Here is a 13914-nt window from a genome sequence, read left to right as displayed (position 1 = left end):
AAATAATAAGGGTATTTTCTGTAAGTGGAAAGTCTGAAAATCAATTAAACTTTAATATCTGAGAATTTTAGAATCCATAGACTGTTGAATCACATGTACATTCTCATTTCACTTATTTTCTTGGGTCTGTACCTTGCGCCTATAGTAAGTATTCTCAGAGTCTTCCTTCATCAAAAATATGACATTTTTTCTCTTCAGATTAGAAGTATGTTTAACATAAATGCTGAAAGTCAACATTTTCTTGACAACCTTTTATATTTCCATGACTGGATTTTTTTCTAGACTGGTGTCATTCAGTATTTCTACATTGAAGACTGGCAATTTGTCAATGATTATCGACATCCTGTCAGTGTGAAAAAGATTTTTCCTGACCCAAATGGGACCAGATTAGTTTTCATTGATGAAAAAAGCGATGGATTTGTCTACTGTCCAGTAAGTCTAGAAAAGTTTTTAAATGCTTGTTTTTAAAGAATGCACCATATGAAGAAAACTGCTTTTAAAATATGTTTCATATATAAAATCCTCTTAAACATCGCCGAGGATTATAGTACTTTGTTATCATGTTTGTAAGACATTTGCATGACTGTTTACATCAAGAAAACTTTTTCTGTTATTCTGCAACTTTTTATGGTTGCAGAATAGATTTTCCAGAGAGATTTTTTTCATGGAAAAAACAGTTATTGTATTCTGTACCACTTTTAATATTATTTACTGCGCAGTATCATGGTGTATCGTCATGTACATGACTTTCTCTCCAGATGAGCAAAAAGCTTCAGAGGGAAGGGACTACACCCTGTCATATCTGCCCACAGGTATGGTCCCTGCCACCCTGTCATATCTGCCCACCTCAGTTGATTTTCCTCTTTCCTTAAAGATGCTGGACGCAAAGAAAAGGTATTTTTGTATTAGATGATTAAAAACAGATGGACCCATTTTTAGAATCAGTTACTATTATTTTTAAACATCCTTGGCTTTTTTGAAAATAGATTTAGAAAGAGGAATTGTGGTGTTTTTACATCATTTGATGTACTTGGGTTTTTCATTTATTTTTGATATCCGGTTAATGATTTGCTGCGTTCTTGGTCACAGTCCACATAGCCTACAGCTGCTCTTGGACCCTTTAACTGCTCCCCAGGTGTCTGAGCTTTGCCTTAGTGAAGACGCCATTCAATGAAGACAGCTTTCCCCTCACCACACACTTTGCTAGATACTAAGACTTCCTTCCTTCTGTTTCTCTCCCTCTCTCTTTCTTCCTGTCTTCCCTTCCTTTCTTTCTCTCCCTATCATTTTTTATTATCTTTCTTTCTTTGACAGATATAAAAGGCTTCCACAAGAGTGCCTCTATTATTTATTCTTATTCTTATTATTTATTCTCAACCCATTCCTCTCCCAATCACAAAACAGAATAAGAAAAATGACGTAAATGTAAAGATAACCTTGAGTTCCCTCTACTTAATAAAGAAATTCGGTGTGTACAGATCTCCTTTCTGTAACGGGGTGTAAGCAGAGCTGCCTTGCTTGCCCTGTGCAGGTTCACCGCCAGTGGAAACTGCTGCTTAGACAGGGCACACAAGAGGTTCGGAGGGTAAATCAGGTGTCTGACAGCAGTTCAAGTCAGACCTGGGGTCTGAGTGCTAGGGAAAGGGCAGAGACCTGCCCTACCGGCCAGCCCAGTGGCATAGTGGCTAAGTTTGCACTCTCCACTTCAGCGGCCTGGGGTTTGCAGGCCCGGATCCCAGGCATGGACCCAGCACCGCTCACCAAGCCACACTGTGGCAGCTCCCTCATGAAACAGAGGAAGATTGGCACAGATGTTAGCTCAGTGACAGTCTTCCCCAAGCAAACAAGAGGAAGATTGGCAACAGACGTTAGCTCAGGGCCAATCTTCCTCACACACACACACAGAAAAGGACCTGCCCTAAAAAATGTGATGCACTTTTCCTTCTCTTTTTACAGTTTTCCTTTCCTTAGTAATTTCTGCAAGAGAGGCTAGTATGAACTCCCTCATGGGGTTGGGGTGAGGTTTCAGTGAGTTGATTTTTCCATACGCGTGATCAGGTTCACGGTAGCTGTTTAGCTGCTGTTAGTTAAAGCCCTGCCCTCTTTACCTCTTTACCACCCTAAACCTCTCAAGTTCTGCCATTAACTCACTTGTTGCTGCTCATCTCCACAGCCTTTTCCAACTCTAACCTACAGCTCAGTTAAGTTTTAAGAAGAAAAACCACACAGAAGAATGACTCTATTAGAGCACAGGCTGTCCCCAACCCAACGTGCGGAAGGGTCTTAGCTTTTATCCAAATTAAGATCTCATTCGTAGGTTAGAATTTTAGGAGTTTGGGCGGGATATCTGAGGGGAGTGTGGTGCCATAGGAATAAATTCCTCTGTTAAATAATACCCAGTCTTTCTAGAGTAAGGCCAGCTTGGCCAGGAAAGGAAAAGAGGGCTTGTGGTGTGGGGCCTTCCCTGCGGCCTCACACACGGGGGAAGGCTGCGCTAAGGCCCTTGGACTCTTGGCCAGTGGGCTGTGCATTTTATTTGATTTGAGCCCCCACCTTGTCTGCATGCTGCTATTGCAGCTCCATTTCCCACTCGGCATCAAAAAGTGTGAGAGAAACATTGCTCCTGTGATGTACCTGTATGAAAATATCTAACTATTAAACTACAACTATTCCTCTTTAAAACTCTTCTATTTACTTGCAGTTTCCCTTCATATGTATATTTATTCAACCTGCTTTTCCTCACTGTGTGGATGGTAGGGAAGTGACTCATGTTGTATAGGGAAAGATCCCTTTTTTCTTATGTGGGCCCTAACCTTGTACCCCATCACTCCTTATATGCCCATAAAGGATGACTTGTATTATATTATAGAAAGTTCGCAAACATGTTGCCCTTGAGAGAGGCAGTAGAGTGTAGCAGTTAAGTGCATGGACTTTAAAGACAGGCAGACCTGGATATAAGATGAGGCATAATAATAACTAATACTTCTGTGCTGAGTACTCTTTACATATATCAGGGATCTCTTTTAATTCTCATGGCTGCCCCAGAAATAAATACTTATCTTATTGCCATTTTACAGATGAATAAATTAAGGCACAGAAAAGATTAGTAACTTGTCCAGGGTCACACAGCCAGCAAATGGTATCAGTGGTCTGAGCCCAGGGGCCTTCCTCCAGAGCTCTCACTTGGATGGGATTCCCAGGTTCCCATCTATAAAATGAATACAGTTCTAGTGCCTACTTTGTAAATAGGATGATGCACATAAAGCTTTTAGTACAGTGTTTGCCACGTAATAATCACTCAACAAATGGTTACCTTTTTAAAAAAATTTTACCACCAGTCGACTGGCACTGGTGGGCTCATCTTTACAAACTGAGCGTCAGGATCGCACAGTGGTTAGAAGCCTAGACTGTGGAACCAGGCTTCCTGGGTTCAAGTCCTGGGTCTTCACCTTATTAACTGTGTGACTTTGGGCAAATTTCTCTGTGCCTCAGTTTCTTCATCTGCAAATGAGCATAATAACAGTACCTGTCTTGTCGAGTGTGAGGTTAGAATTGAATGAGGTTACATGTGTAAGTAATCAGTACAATACCTGGTAAGCAACACTATCCAGTAGAAATATAAATTGAATCGCATATATAATTTAAAATTTTTTACCAGCTACATTTTTTTAAAAAGGTGAAAACAAACAGGTGAAATTGATTTTAATAATTAATTTAACTCAATATGATCATTTCAATATGTAATCAATAATATAAAAAATTATTAATGAGATGTTTTACACTCTTTTTTTGATACTAACGCCTTGAGATCCAATGTGTGGTTTACACTTACACACATCTCAATTCAGACAAGACACATTTCAGTGCTCAGTAGCCACTCGTGGGTATTAAATAGCCACTGTATTGGCCAGCACAGCTCTATAGCATTAGTTATTCTGATTTGCAGGAGTTTCATTTATTTCATTCTCATTTTGAGAGGAAGATAGGGAGGAGGCAGGTAGTTCTCAGCTCCACATTCAGGATGTATAGAAGCCTGTCTGCCTGAGTTATGGAATATATAGATTGATTATTTCCTAAAGGTCATATTATAGTAACAGTACATTTTATGTTTGTTGGAATACATTGTTTTTTAAATAAAACATACCCAGCAGAATTTAGCTAAATTTTAAATCATGTATGAATTAATTTCTGTTTCTTCTCTAGTTGGAATATTTCTAAACCAGTGTTATTGAAAATTTTCTAAACACAAGTGTATTCATAGTTTTAAATTTCCATCGTCTTGAGCAGCTTCAGCTTTTTTTTCTTAACTTGAACCTTTGTGTCCACACTTATAGTTTTTCCTGCAAATTTACCAAATTTTAGGTAAAACCCTTGGTTTGACATATAACAACGGTTTTTTTTTTTTTTCAAGCTAGCCCTAGTATAGGAATGGGAAAAGAAACTTTCCTTTCTCTTACGGTTGGAGTGTCATCGGGTCGAATGTGGGTTGTAAGCTATGCCAGCTAAGGCTGCAAACAGGCTGCTACCAAGACACATGGTGATGATTTCTGTACAGACACAAGGCAAATCTGTAAATCCTGTTTTGTAGGTTAATGATGCTACCTATGAGATTCCAGATTTCTCACCAACCATTAAAGGTGTTCTTTGGGAAAACTGGCCAATGGATAAAGGTGTATTTATTGCTTATGATGATGATAAGGTGTACACTTATGTCTTTCACAAGGACACTATACAAGGTACTTACGCCTTTTTGTACGTTCATTGATAAATAAATTTCCATTGCAGTGAAATTAAAACATTCCTTTCTGATGCTTGTGGTGAGTATTAGCTTTCAGCATTAAGATGTCTGTTTTATAATATAGGATCCAAGGTCATTTTGGCTGGTGGCACCAAAGTTCCCTTCTCTCATAAACCTTTGCTGTTATATAATGGAGAGTTGACCTGCCAGACACAGAGTGGAAAAATAAACAACATCTACCTTAGCACCCACAGCTTCCTCAACAGTTTAAAAGATGTGGGGCCTAACGAACTGAGACAAATGCTGACACAGACTTTAATGCTAAAAAGGTAGGGTTTAAAACAGTTCTCTGGAGCTTCTCATTTGCTTTTGTGATTTTAAGGTCAAATCCTATTAAAACCGATGGAGATAATAGTATTTACCTTGTTTACTTCACAGGATTATTGTGAGGCTCTGATAAGATAATGGATATGAGGATGTGTACCAATTCTAAAGGAAGTACTGTTATACTCTTGGTGCTTTATTCCAAGAAAAGCCCTTCAGAACAAAAAGTTTTCTAATCACGCAAATAGCGCAATTACCTTGAAATTCTAGGAAACCTAAGTATTTCAATAGTATCTTAATTTCATCGTAATAAAATTTGATTTTGCCTTGCTTTTTCCTCTTCCCTTTTAGGGCCACTGGGAATTCCTGTGTGGTCTAATTCTTCTGACTCTCTTAAACGTTGCTGTTTCTCAGGGTCCCCTGAGCTCCCTTCTTCTCACTCTAATTATTCTTCTTGGGTGAATCTCCTCTACGTACATGACTTTGGTACCATCCATACAAGACTGACTCCAGATGTGCGTCTTCAACTTAAACCTGTGTTTACCACTGCCTACCAGTCATCTGTATTTGGGAATCCATGAGCTCCTCAAGCTTGCCCAGTTTAAAACAGCTCATCATTTTCCCCATCCCTCTCTACTCCCCCTGTCCTAATCACACATGAACATGCCCCAACACACACTTACACCTACACACACACCCCTGATCCTTTTCTCCTCCCGTATCCCCCCATCTTAACTCAGGCCCTCACTTGGAATAATATATAATGTAACCACTTCCTGGCTGCTCTCTCTGCTGACAGCCTCATGACAATCTAATCTCTTCACACACTTGAAAATGGGTCTGATCCTCTCATTCCCCTGCTGAAGATCTTTCACTGACCTCCCATCACCTTTAGGAAGAAATCCCTGCTCCTCAGAGACCTCAGCGTGACATACTAGGCACTTGATGATTTGATACCAGCCTTGACTGTGCCCACTTCTCCACTCCCTCTGTGCCACTGGCTGCTGGAATTAGATGTTTTTCATGCTTCTTTGCCTTGGCACATGCTGCTTTCTCTTCCGGGAATGAACTTCCCCTATCTCTGTATGTAGTTAACTCCTCCCTCTTCACCATTCGTCGGAGCCCTCTCCTGCCCCAGGAAGCCTTCCCCTGACCGACCACTGGCAGTCTAGGTTGGGGACCTCTCTGATATGTCACCTCAGAGTCAGGATGCAGTATACTCAGTGGTTTAGAGCACTTTACCACTTTCCACCGTGTGACTTGGGCTAGTCTTTGAAGACCTCTAAGCCTCACTCTCCTCATCTTTAAGAAGAAATAGTAATACGTGGTGGATACAGTTGTTAGGGTAATCCAGTGAGAGAATTTATGCACAGTACTTAGCACAAAGACTCGCATATTGTAAGCGCTGCATTGTCTCTGTCATACTGTGTTATAGTCATCTGCTTACTTCTGTCTCTTCCACTTTCCCAATTGTGACCACCTAAAGGACAGTGACTGTGTTTGATCTTTGTGTCTTGCCCAAGCACAGTTCCTGGCACATAATAGGTACTCAGTAAATGTGTTGGATGGAGAAATGCATAGGTGAATAGATGGATAGATGTAATATATTCATTAATGTAGGAATTCCACAAAAAGCTTAATTGGTACTTACGGTCATGTTTTAAATCAGAAGTCAGCAAACTTTTGCTGTTATGAGCCGAATGGTAAGTATTTCAGGCTTTAAGAACCATAGGATCTCTGTCACGACTACTCAAGTCAGCTGTTGTGGCGCAAGAGCACCCGAGAATTGGTACAAATGGGCTGATGAATGGCCGTGTTTCATTCGAACTTATTTTCAAAAACAGGCAGCTGAATGGATTTGGCCTGTAGGCCACAGTTTACTGACCCCGGTTTTAAACTTACAAATTTATAGAAATAGAGTAGTAATTTTATTAGACTTATGTGAGAACAAAAATAATTTTCATGTATGTGTGAAGTAAACCAAAAAGTAAATAAATAAATAGAATTAGTCGTTAATGAGAGAGGGTGGTTACACAGAGTAGATTCAGATTAATAAAAGAAATTCAAGGAAAAACATCTCCAAAAAAGGAAGAAAAGTTTCTGTAGTTTTTCATAATTTGGAAATGATGATCACAGATTAAGAAACGTTTTGCAAAATTTATCTAGGCCGTAACACTAAATTATATGTAATCTGAAAATTACCTAATAGGGAACAAGTAGAGTGCCCTGATTAAGCTTTATGTACTCAAATCCTAGGTTCTCCGATGCTTGGGAAATGTGCAGGATTCTGCAGGATCACGCTGCCTGGAACGAGTTGGCCAGAGCTTGTCTGCACCACATGGAAGTGGAGTTTGCAATTCGCGTTTACCGGACGATCGGAAATGTTGGCATAGTGATGTCCTTGGAACAAATAAAGGTAAACAGCATTTTACAAGACCTACCAGTTTAGGATTTAAATCTTATTTATTCAAAGGTTTTACATTTATGCAGTTACTCTTAGCTAACTCATAAACACGTTAATTGATAAAACAATTACCACTTCCTACTAAGCGAAGTATTTTTTTTTAAAAAGAAAAAAAAGTAAACCTATGTATTTCTTCTCATTAACACTGCTTCTATTTGTAGGGAATAGAGGACTACAGTCTTTTGGCAGGACACCTTGCCATGTTTACGAATGATTTCAACCTGGCTCAGGACCTGTACCTTGCATCCAGCTGTCCTGTTGCTGCCCTGGAGGTATGGTAGCAAATAAGCAGGGGCAGAGGAATGTGTAAAGGAGGCTCTCACCTTTTGTATTTAAAGTTAAAATTTCTTGGTACCAGACACCACATGCCTTCCCCCTCCTAAAATTTAGACTGCAGCTTTAAGAACCCCTGAGTACTCATTAACTTCAAAACATTTTCATTCTACGTTCTGTGGAGCCATAAAAGGCATGATACTGTAATATTAGAAAATAATTTAAAGTCTAAATGTGTCCGTAGAGAATAGACTATGTAACTTCCAAAAACATATCCAAATAAACACAGCCACCGTTTATTGAGTGCTCACAGGTGCCAGGCACTTTGCTAAGCACTTAGCATATTTTAGTCAGTTTAACCCTCACAACAATTCTGTGAGATAGTACTATTATTTTCTCTATTTTCTAAATGGGAAAACTGAGGTGCATTTATCCTCTATCTATTGTATGAACTTCTCTTGTGTATTAAGAGGTGGGCTAAGGACTAGTGCACCATCACTAGCTCCCCAGAGGTGAGCACTGCAGGGAAAGGACTAGCACAGAGTGAAGGACCCAGTTCAACGCAAGGAAGGAGAGAGATGTGGCTGCCCAGAGTAGTGATTAAGAACACGGACTTTCGAGTCGGGCATGGCTGGGTTCAAATCCCAGCTCTGTGTAAACTTGGACAAGTTATCTTATCTTTCCGTGCCCAAGATCCCGTTTCTTTAAAGTTGGGATAACTACTTAGCCCACAGGGTTGTTGTAAAGATTTAAAACTGAGATTAGATTTTTTGGAACAGTGACCTAGCAGTTGTAAAGACACAAAAGGGGTAGCTGTTGTCATTACCATTTTTCCACCTCGAACCAGCATTTCCACAACTACGTAGAGGAGTTGGTTTTGAAAACATATTTGCGATTAATATCACAACTTCCCTTGTTCAAACTATTTTATAGCAAATTTTAATTTTAAGTTTTAAGTGAACTAAATTAATTTCTTTAAGAGGAAATTGAAATAATTTTACAGTGTTATTTAAGGTCATTGAGGACACCCTGAGAAGCTTTCAGAACTTGGATTGGTATGCACTAACGTAGGAATATGCTGTGATGAGTGAGGGCAAAGACGTCATCTTAGCTCTTCTGCCTTTTGCTGTGGACACTTGTCACGTGAGACTAGATTTGTAAAGGATTTGAGGTGATGGCTTCACAGTGGAGACGGGTGATTGCTCCCTGTCATTCCTTAGCCTCACTTTGAAGGCCGATGAGTTAGCTAGATAAAGAGATCAGAGGTGAAGCCCTACTGCCCGACTCTGCCACATACTAACAGTGTGAGTTCATGTGCAAAACTAGCCTCTCTTTACCTCAGTCTCTGAATCTCTAAAATGGGCGCAAGAACAGTTGATTGCAAAAGGCCTAGTTGTGAAAAGTAAAAAAGCTCGTGCCCTAGAACAGTGCCTGGCAGAAAACAGCCCTTGAAAAATGTTAGCTATTATTAATTCTTTACAAAGTGTGACTAAAGTGAGGAGTGATCTCTAAAAACTCTTTAATAATTAGTTTATATTTGAAATTGTGCACCAGACACAGATAGAAGACCTCGGGAGCCAGGGAGAAAGACTCATTCACTTTGATTTATGTGTGCTATTATGCATGTTGTGACATAGCTTCAGATTTTCTCAGAAAATAATATCAATTCCTATAGTAAAGTATTTCTCAACTTTTGTAATCTGCCCTCTAAGAAGAAAAATTAGTTTTAATTTAATTAATTGAACTTTAATTCAATTTTTCCCTATTGAGAAAAATTAAATACTAAAGATAAAGTTTTTGTTGGATAGGATTGAGTTTTAGAGAGCCACAGACCACTGTAATAACTCAGAGGTTTTTGCTCCCCAAGAGCAAAAAAAATTTTCACCTCCTTGGGGCTCTGTCGCCCCCACTGAGAATGTATGCCATAGAAATGTATTATCTTTGCAAAGATCAATTCCGTTTTTTAAAGAAAAAGTTTTTGTAATCACTCTTATTAAAACTAGCGCTATATAGTGACTGTACAAAATAATTTGTTCATTTGAAATTAAGACCTTTCTCTTCCTGATAGATGAGAAGGGATTTACAGCACTGGGACAGTGCTCTACAACTGGCCAAGCGTTTAGCCCCAGACCAAATACCATTTATATCAAAAGAATATGCTATTCAGCTTGAATTCACGTGAGTCCTCCTCTTTGTATGTTTTAATCGGTATCTAATTACTGAATATCTTCAATTCTAAGCTGCCATTTATTATAAGGCTCTCCACTGACTTAATAATTGCTGAAGAGGGAAAAAGCCGTATTAATTGTACATCCAAAAAATATTTTTTCTAACTAATAATGTCTTATCCATGCATTTACCCACTTTCATTTTCAGCATCAAAATCTAAGTTTGGGTCCAAGCCTTTTCTACATTTAGAGTCTGAATATTGTTTTGAATCACATTTGGCCAGCAACACTTATGCATAGCATCAGGGTGACATACCCCTTTTCATAACCTTTGCTCATGATCTTGACCCCCTTGAACATTTTGAGGATTTGAAGTGTAATTTCCAGGTATAGTGAAAAATACCAAGTTTTAGTCTATAACTTCCATTTGCTTAAATTTGTAGTTTTTCTTTTTTGTTAATTGAATTGCATATGGATAAAAATTCAACAGTTAATGTTGAAAATCAAGCCAGAAGCTTTTCACGGGCAGATATTCAGTGCTTGAGTAATGATCCTTCATGATGCGTAAATAGGCTTCACAAATCTTTCCTACCTTTGGAAATGCCGTAATCTATTCTGAGAGATTTAGAATTTTCTAATGCTCCTAATTGCTTGACAGTCTTAATTTTCAGAAGTCTTAATCAACAGACTATACATTTTTATTTCAATGCTGCATAAAGTGTAATTTTAGAGGCATTCAGGATCCAGCTTTAAGCTCACACTCAGCCATGGTTAATGCTACTAGTGCAAATACCTGCAGAGACAACAAAGGAATAATTTATTTGCAAATATAAGTTCACACGTGTATGTACAATGACACCACATCACAACCGGACAATTACCTTTCAGGTTCATATAATGTAAGATACATTCCAATTTCAAAAATAGTGACATGTAGAAAAATATTATTCTTTGAACAAAGAAAATATGGTTTTAACATTTGATTTTTTACAAAAACATTTTTATATAGTTCTTTATTTTCATACAGACTTTGGATTCATTAAGAATATGACACACAGATAATAGTTGGAGAAATTATTCTATCAAAAAGTATTCTTTGGGGCTGGCCCATAGCCGAGTGGTTAAGTTTGTGCACTCCGCTTCAGCCCAGGGTTTCACTGGTTCGGATCCTGAGTGCGGACGTGGCACTGCTCATCAGGCCATGCTGAGGGGGGCGTCCCACATAGCACACTAGAAGGACTTACAACTAGAATATACAACTATGTATGGGGGGGCTTTGGGGAGAAGAAGAAGAAGAAGAAGAAACAAGATTGGCAACAGATGTTAGCTCAGGTGCCAATCTTTAAAAATATATATATATTTTTAAAGTACTTTTTATTTCTAACCAGGATACCTTATTTTAAATTTTCCATTTTGCAAATGAAAACTTTTTGGATATTTTATTTCTTCTTAATCAACCTTGATTTACATTTGTCACCTTTCTGCCCCTTACAAAGTAAATCCATACATTAAAAAGGACAAATTGGAATCTTAGGGCATAACACAAGGGACAAGGCCCAGTGCCCTGGGCCTCCATCTCTATCCTGGAGGTGACAGAGTCTTAGAATACAGAACTTCTGTGCTAAAGAGAAAAGGGTCACTACATCGGGAGATGACCCCCCATATCCTGTCAGAGCACAAAAACCCCAGTAACCCTTGGACCATCCAAAAGACATTGATTTTTTCTTCTTTCAAAGGAATTGAAGCTTTTGTAGTAGACTCTCAAACTGTCTCATTATAGTCAGATGAGCTGAGGCCAACGGACAGCCTATGCTTTCTTGTTGATATTTTTTAACCCTTCTGCTCAACACTTGACCAAGAAGCCACCAATTCCCAAAACTTTCACTGCTATTTGTATGCTGACCCCTGGACCCTGATCTAGACACATACCCTGGCCCCCAACAATCAGGAGGGTTTCCCTTGTGATAGCAGTAATTAACTAGGTATATCTCATCATCATCAAATATCTGAGTAGCCACCAGCTGCTGATTTTGACTGCTAAGGCCCTAGGTCTGTGCTCAGTTCCAACAGTTGGTTTCATTATGCATCCAAGACCTTGATTGGGTCAAAGCAGGACCAGTCTATCAACTGTGGGAGGGATTTAGCTCTCTAGTCTGGGATTAGCCTAATGAGCTAGATTCATATGGGAGTTCCAAAATAAAATAATAATAAAGTGAGTAAGCTAAAATAACATAAAAATAAAGTGAGAGTTCCAAAATCTTAACTTAGCATCTCCTAATTGGGCTTGCCATAGGAAAACCTCAGGCTCCTGAAGGAGGGACTTTCATTCCTGTAGTCAGGAGATACTCCTAGCTGTGTTGATGTCATTGCGTCCAAATATTAGAAATTTCCACTTAGAAACATTGCTGCCTGTGGAGCGCTGGGCTGTCCAAAACAAGGTTCTCAATCAGCGGAACAGCTTTTCTTCCAAAAGATTCCTTGTACACCAAGAGATGAGGAAACCGAGTGAGGCCTAGTTGAAAGACTTGCCTGAACAGATAAGGTGGAGCTCAAATGGATCTCAAATAATGCCATTTTCAGAGCCAATTAATTTATTCTGGAGGAGATGGTTTCTCAGGGGAAGATGGATCTCCAAGTGGGTCTTATGCAAATCATTGATCCATTCTGTCTCAAATAACAAAAACAAATTGAGATAATACATATGTCCTGTGGATCTGCAGATCCATGCTGGCATCAGTCATGGGAATAGGGAGTATTGCTATTTATATTGTGTATAATGCTTTTTATCAGAGTGAGAACCAGGATCCCCAATACTGTAATCCTCAGCGTGTTCCTCCATTTCTACCCAGATTCTCTGAATTCATATTCTATTTATAAATATTGGGTCTTTGGAAAATGCGTTGTTTTTTATGGTCACATATTGTCATTTAGTGCCCCAAAGGAGATGACCAAAAGTGGCCCATGAAATTTAATGTAGCTCCCCAAAATGCCTAGCATACAGCAAAGTCATTACCTTACAGTCTAGTATAATTCACCTTAATAATTATTTTTGAAGTAGCAAAATAATAATAGACTGCACTTGAAAAAAATGCTTGCATATATGTTGTATATCACATCTTTTGTGAGCCCAGGCAACTCAGTGACAAAGGTTATGTTTTAAATCTTATACAGTCGTGAGCTGCATAACGACATTTCAGTCAATGACAGACCAAATATACGACAGTGGTCCCCTAAGATTAGTACCATAGAGCCTAGGTGTGTAGTGGACTGTACCATCTAGGTTTGCGGAAGTGCACTCTATGATATTTGCACAACTACAAAATCGCCTAACAATGCATTTCTCAGAACGTATCCTCGTCATTAAGCAACATGTGACTGTATATGTAAATAAGATGCTTAAATATGTATTAAAATTCACTCTGATTTTTCTTTCAGGGGTGATTATGTAAATGCATTGGCTCATTATGAGAAAGGAATAACAGGTGATAATAAGGTAACCTTGAATAAAGATAAGAGATGCATTTTTATCTTTGGGTGTGTTATTTCCACTTAAATTGTCTTATTTGCACTGTATTTATTCAACATCTAGCATGTGAGCATTTTTTCAGTTTTTCAACAACTTTGCAAGGATATAGTTACATCATTTTAAAATATTTTAAACTCTTAAAAACTGAAGATGACAATATTTTTATCAGTCTAAAAAAGATATGTTTTCTTTTGCATCCTAAATATGAGCTGCTTATTAAGGCTGTAAGATTTTTCCCTTTCTACTTACAGGCTAACTAGGATTTTCATAAAGCTTTCCCTTTTACTCTTTTAAGAAGTTTCAATAACCACTTTAAAAGTGAATTCCCAGTCCATAGAAGTTCACCTACCATTTCGTCTCTCACGCTGCGTCTTTTATGATGAACCTGGAAAGCGTGCACTTTACCCACTATTCCAGCACA

The 13914-nt window shown here is 38.6% G+C and overlaps 1 protein-coding gene across 2 annotated transcripts in view; it reads left to right on the top strand.

Annotated features, from left to right (window-relative positions):
* Positions 1-13914, top strand: part of WDR19 (WD repeat domain 19) — a 92223-nt gene that overhangs the window by 40756 nt on the left and 37553 nt on the right. For both annotated transcript variants that reach the window (XM_005608822.4, XM_070263981.1), the window contains 7 exons: positions 283-432; positions 4589-4736; positions 4863-5067; positions 7319-7478; positions 7688-7798; positions 9868-9977; positions 13403-13460. In XM_005608822.4, coding sequence (XP_005608879.1) covers positions 283-432; positions 4589-4736; positions 4863-5067; positions 7319-7478; positions 7688-7798; positions 9868-9977; positions 13403-13460 — 942 coding nt within the window. The remainder of the gene's footprint in view (positions 1-282; positions 433-4588; positions 4737-4862; positions 5068-7318; positions 7479-7687; positions 7799-9867; positions 9978-13402; positions 13461-13914) is intronic.

The sequence above is a fragment of the Equus caballus genome, chromosome 3, assembly GCF_041296265.1.
Source record: "Equus caballus isolate H_3958 breed thoroughbred chromosome 3, TB-T2T, whole genome shotgun sequence".
In the NCBI taxonomy this organism is placed as follows: domain Eukaryota; kingdom Metazoa; phylum Chordata; class Mammalia; order Perissodactyla; family Equidae; genus Equus; species Equus caballus.
The sequence above is the reverse complement of the archived record's forward strand: the minus strand, read 5'-3'. Positions and strand labels throughout refer to the sequence as shown.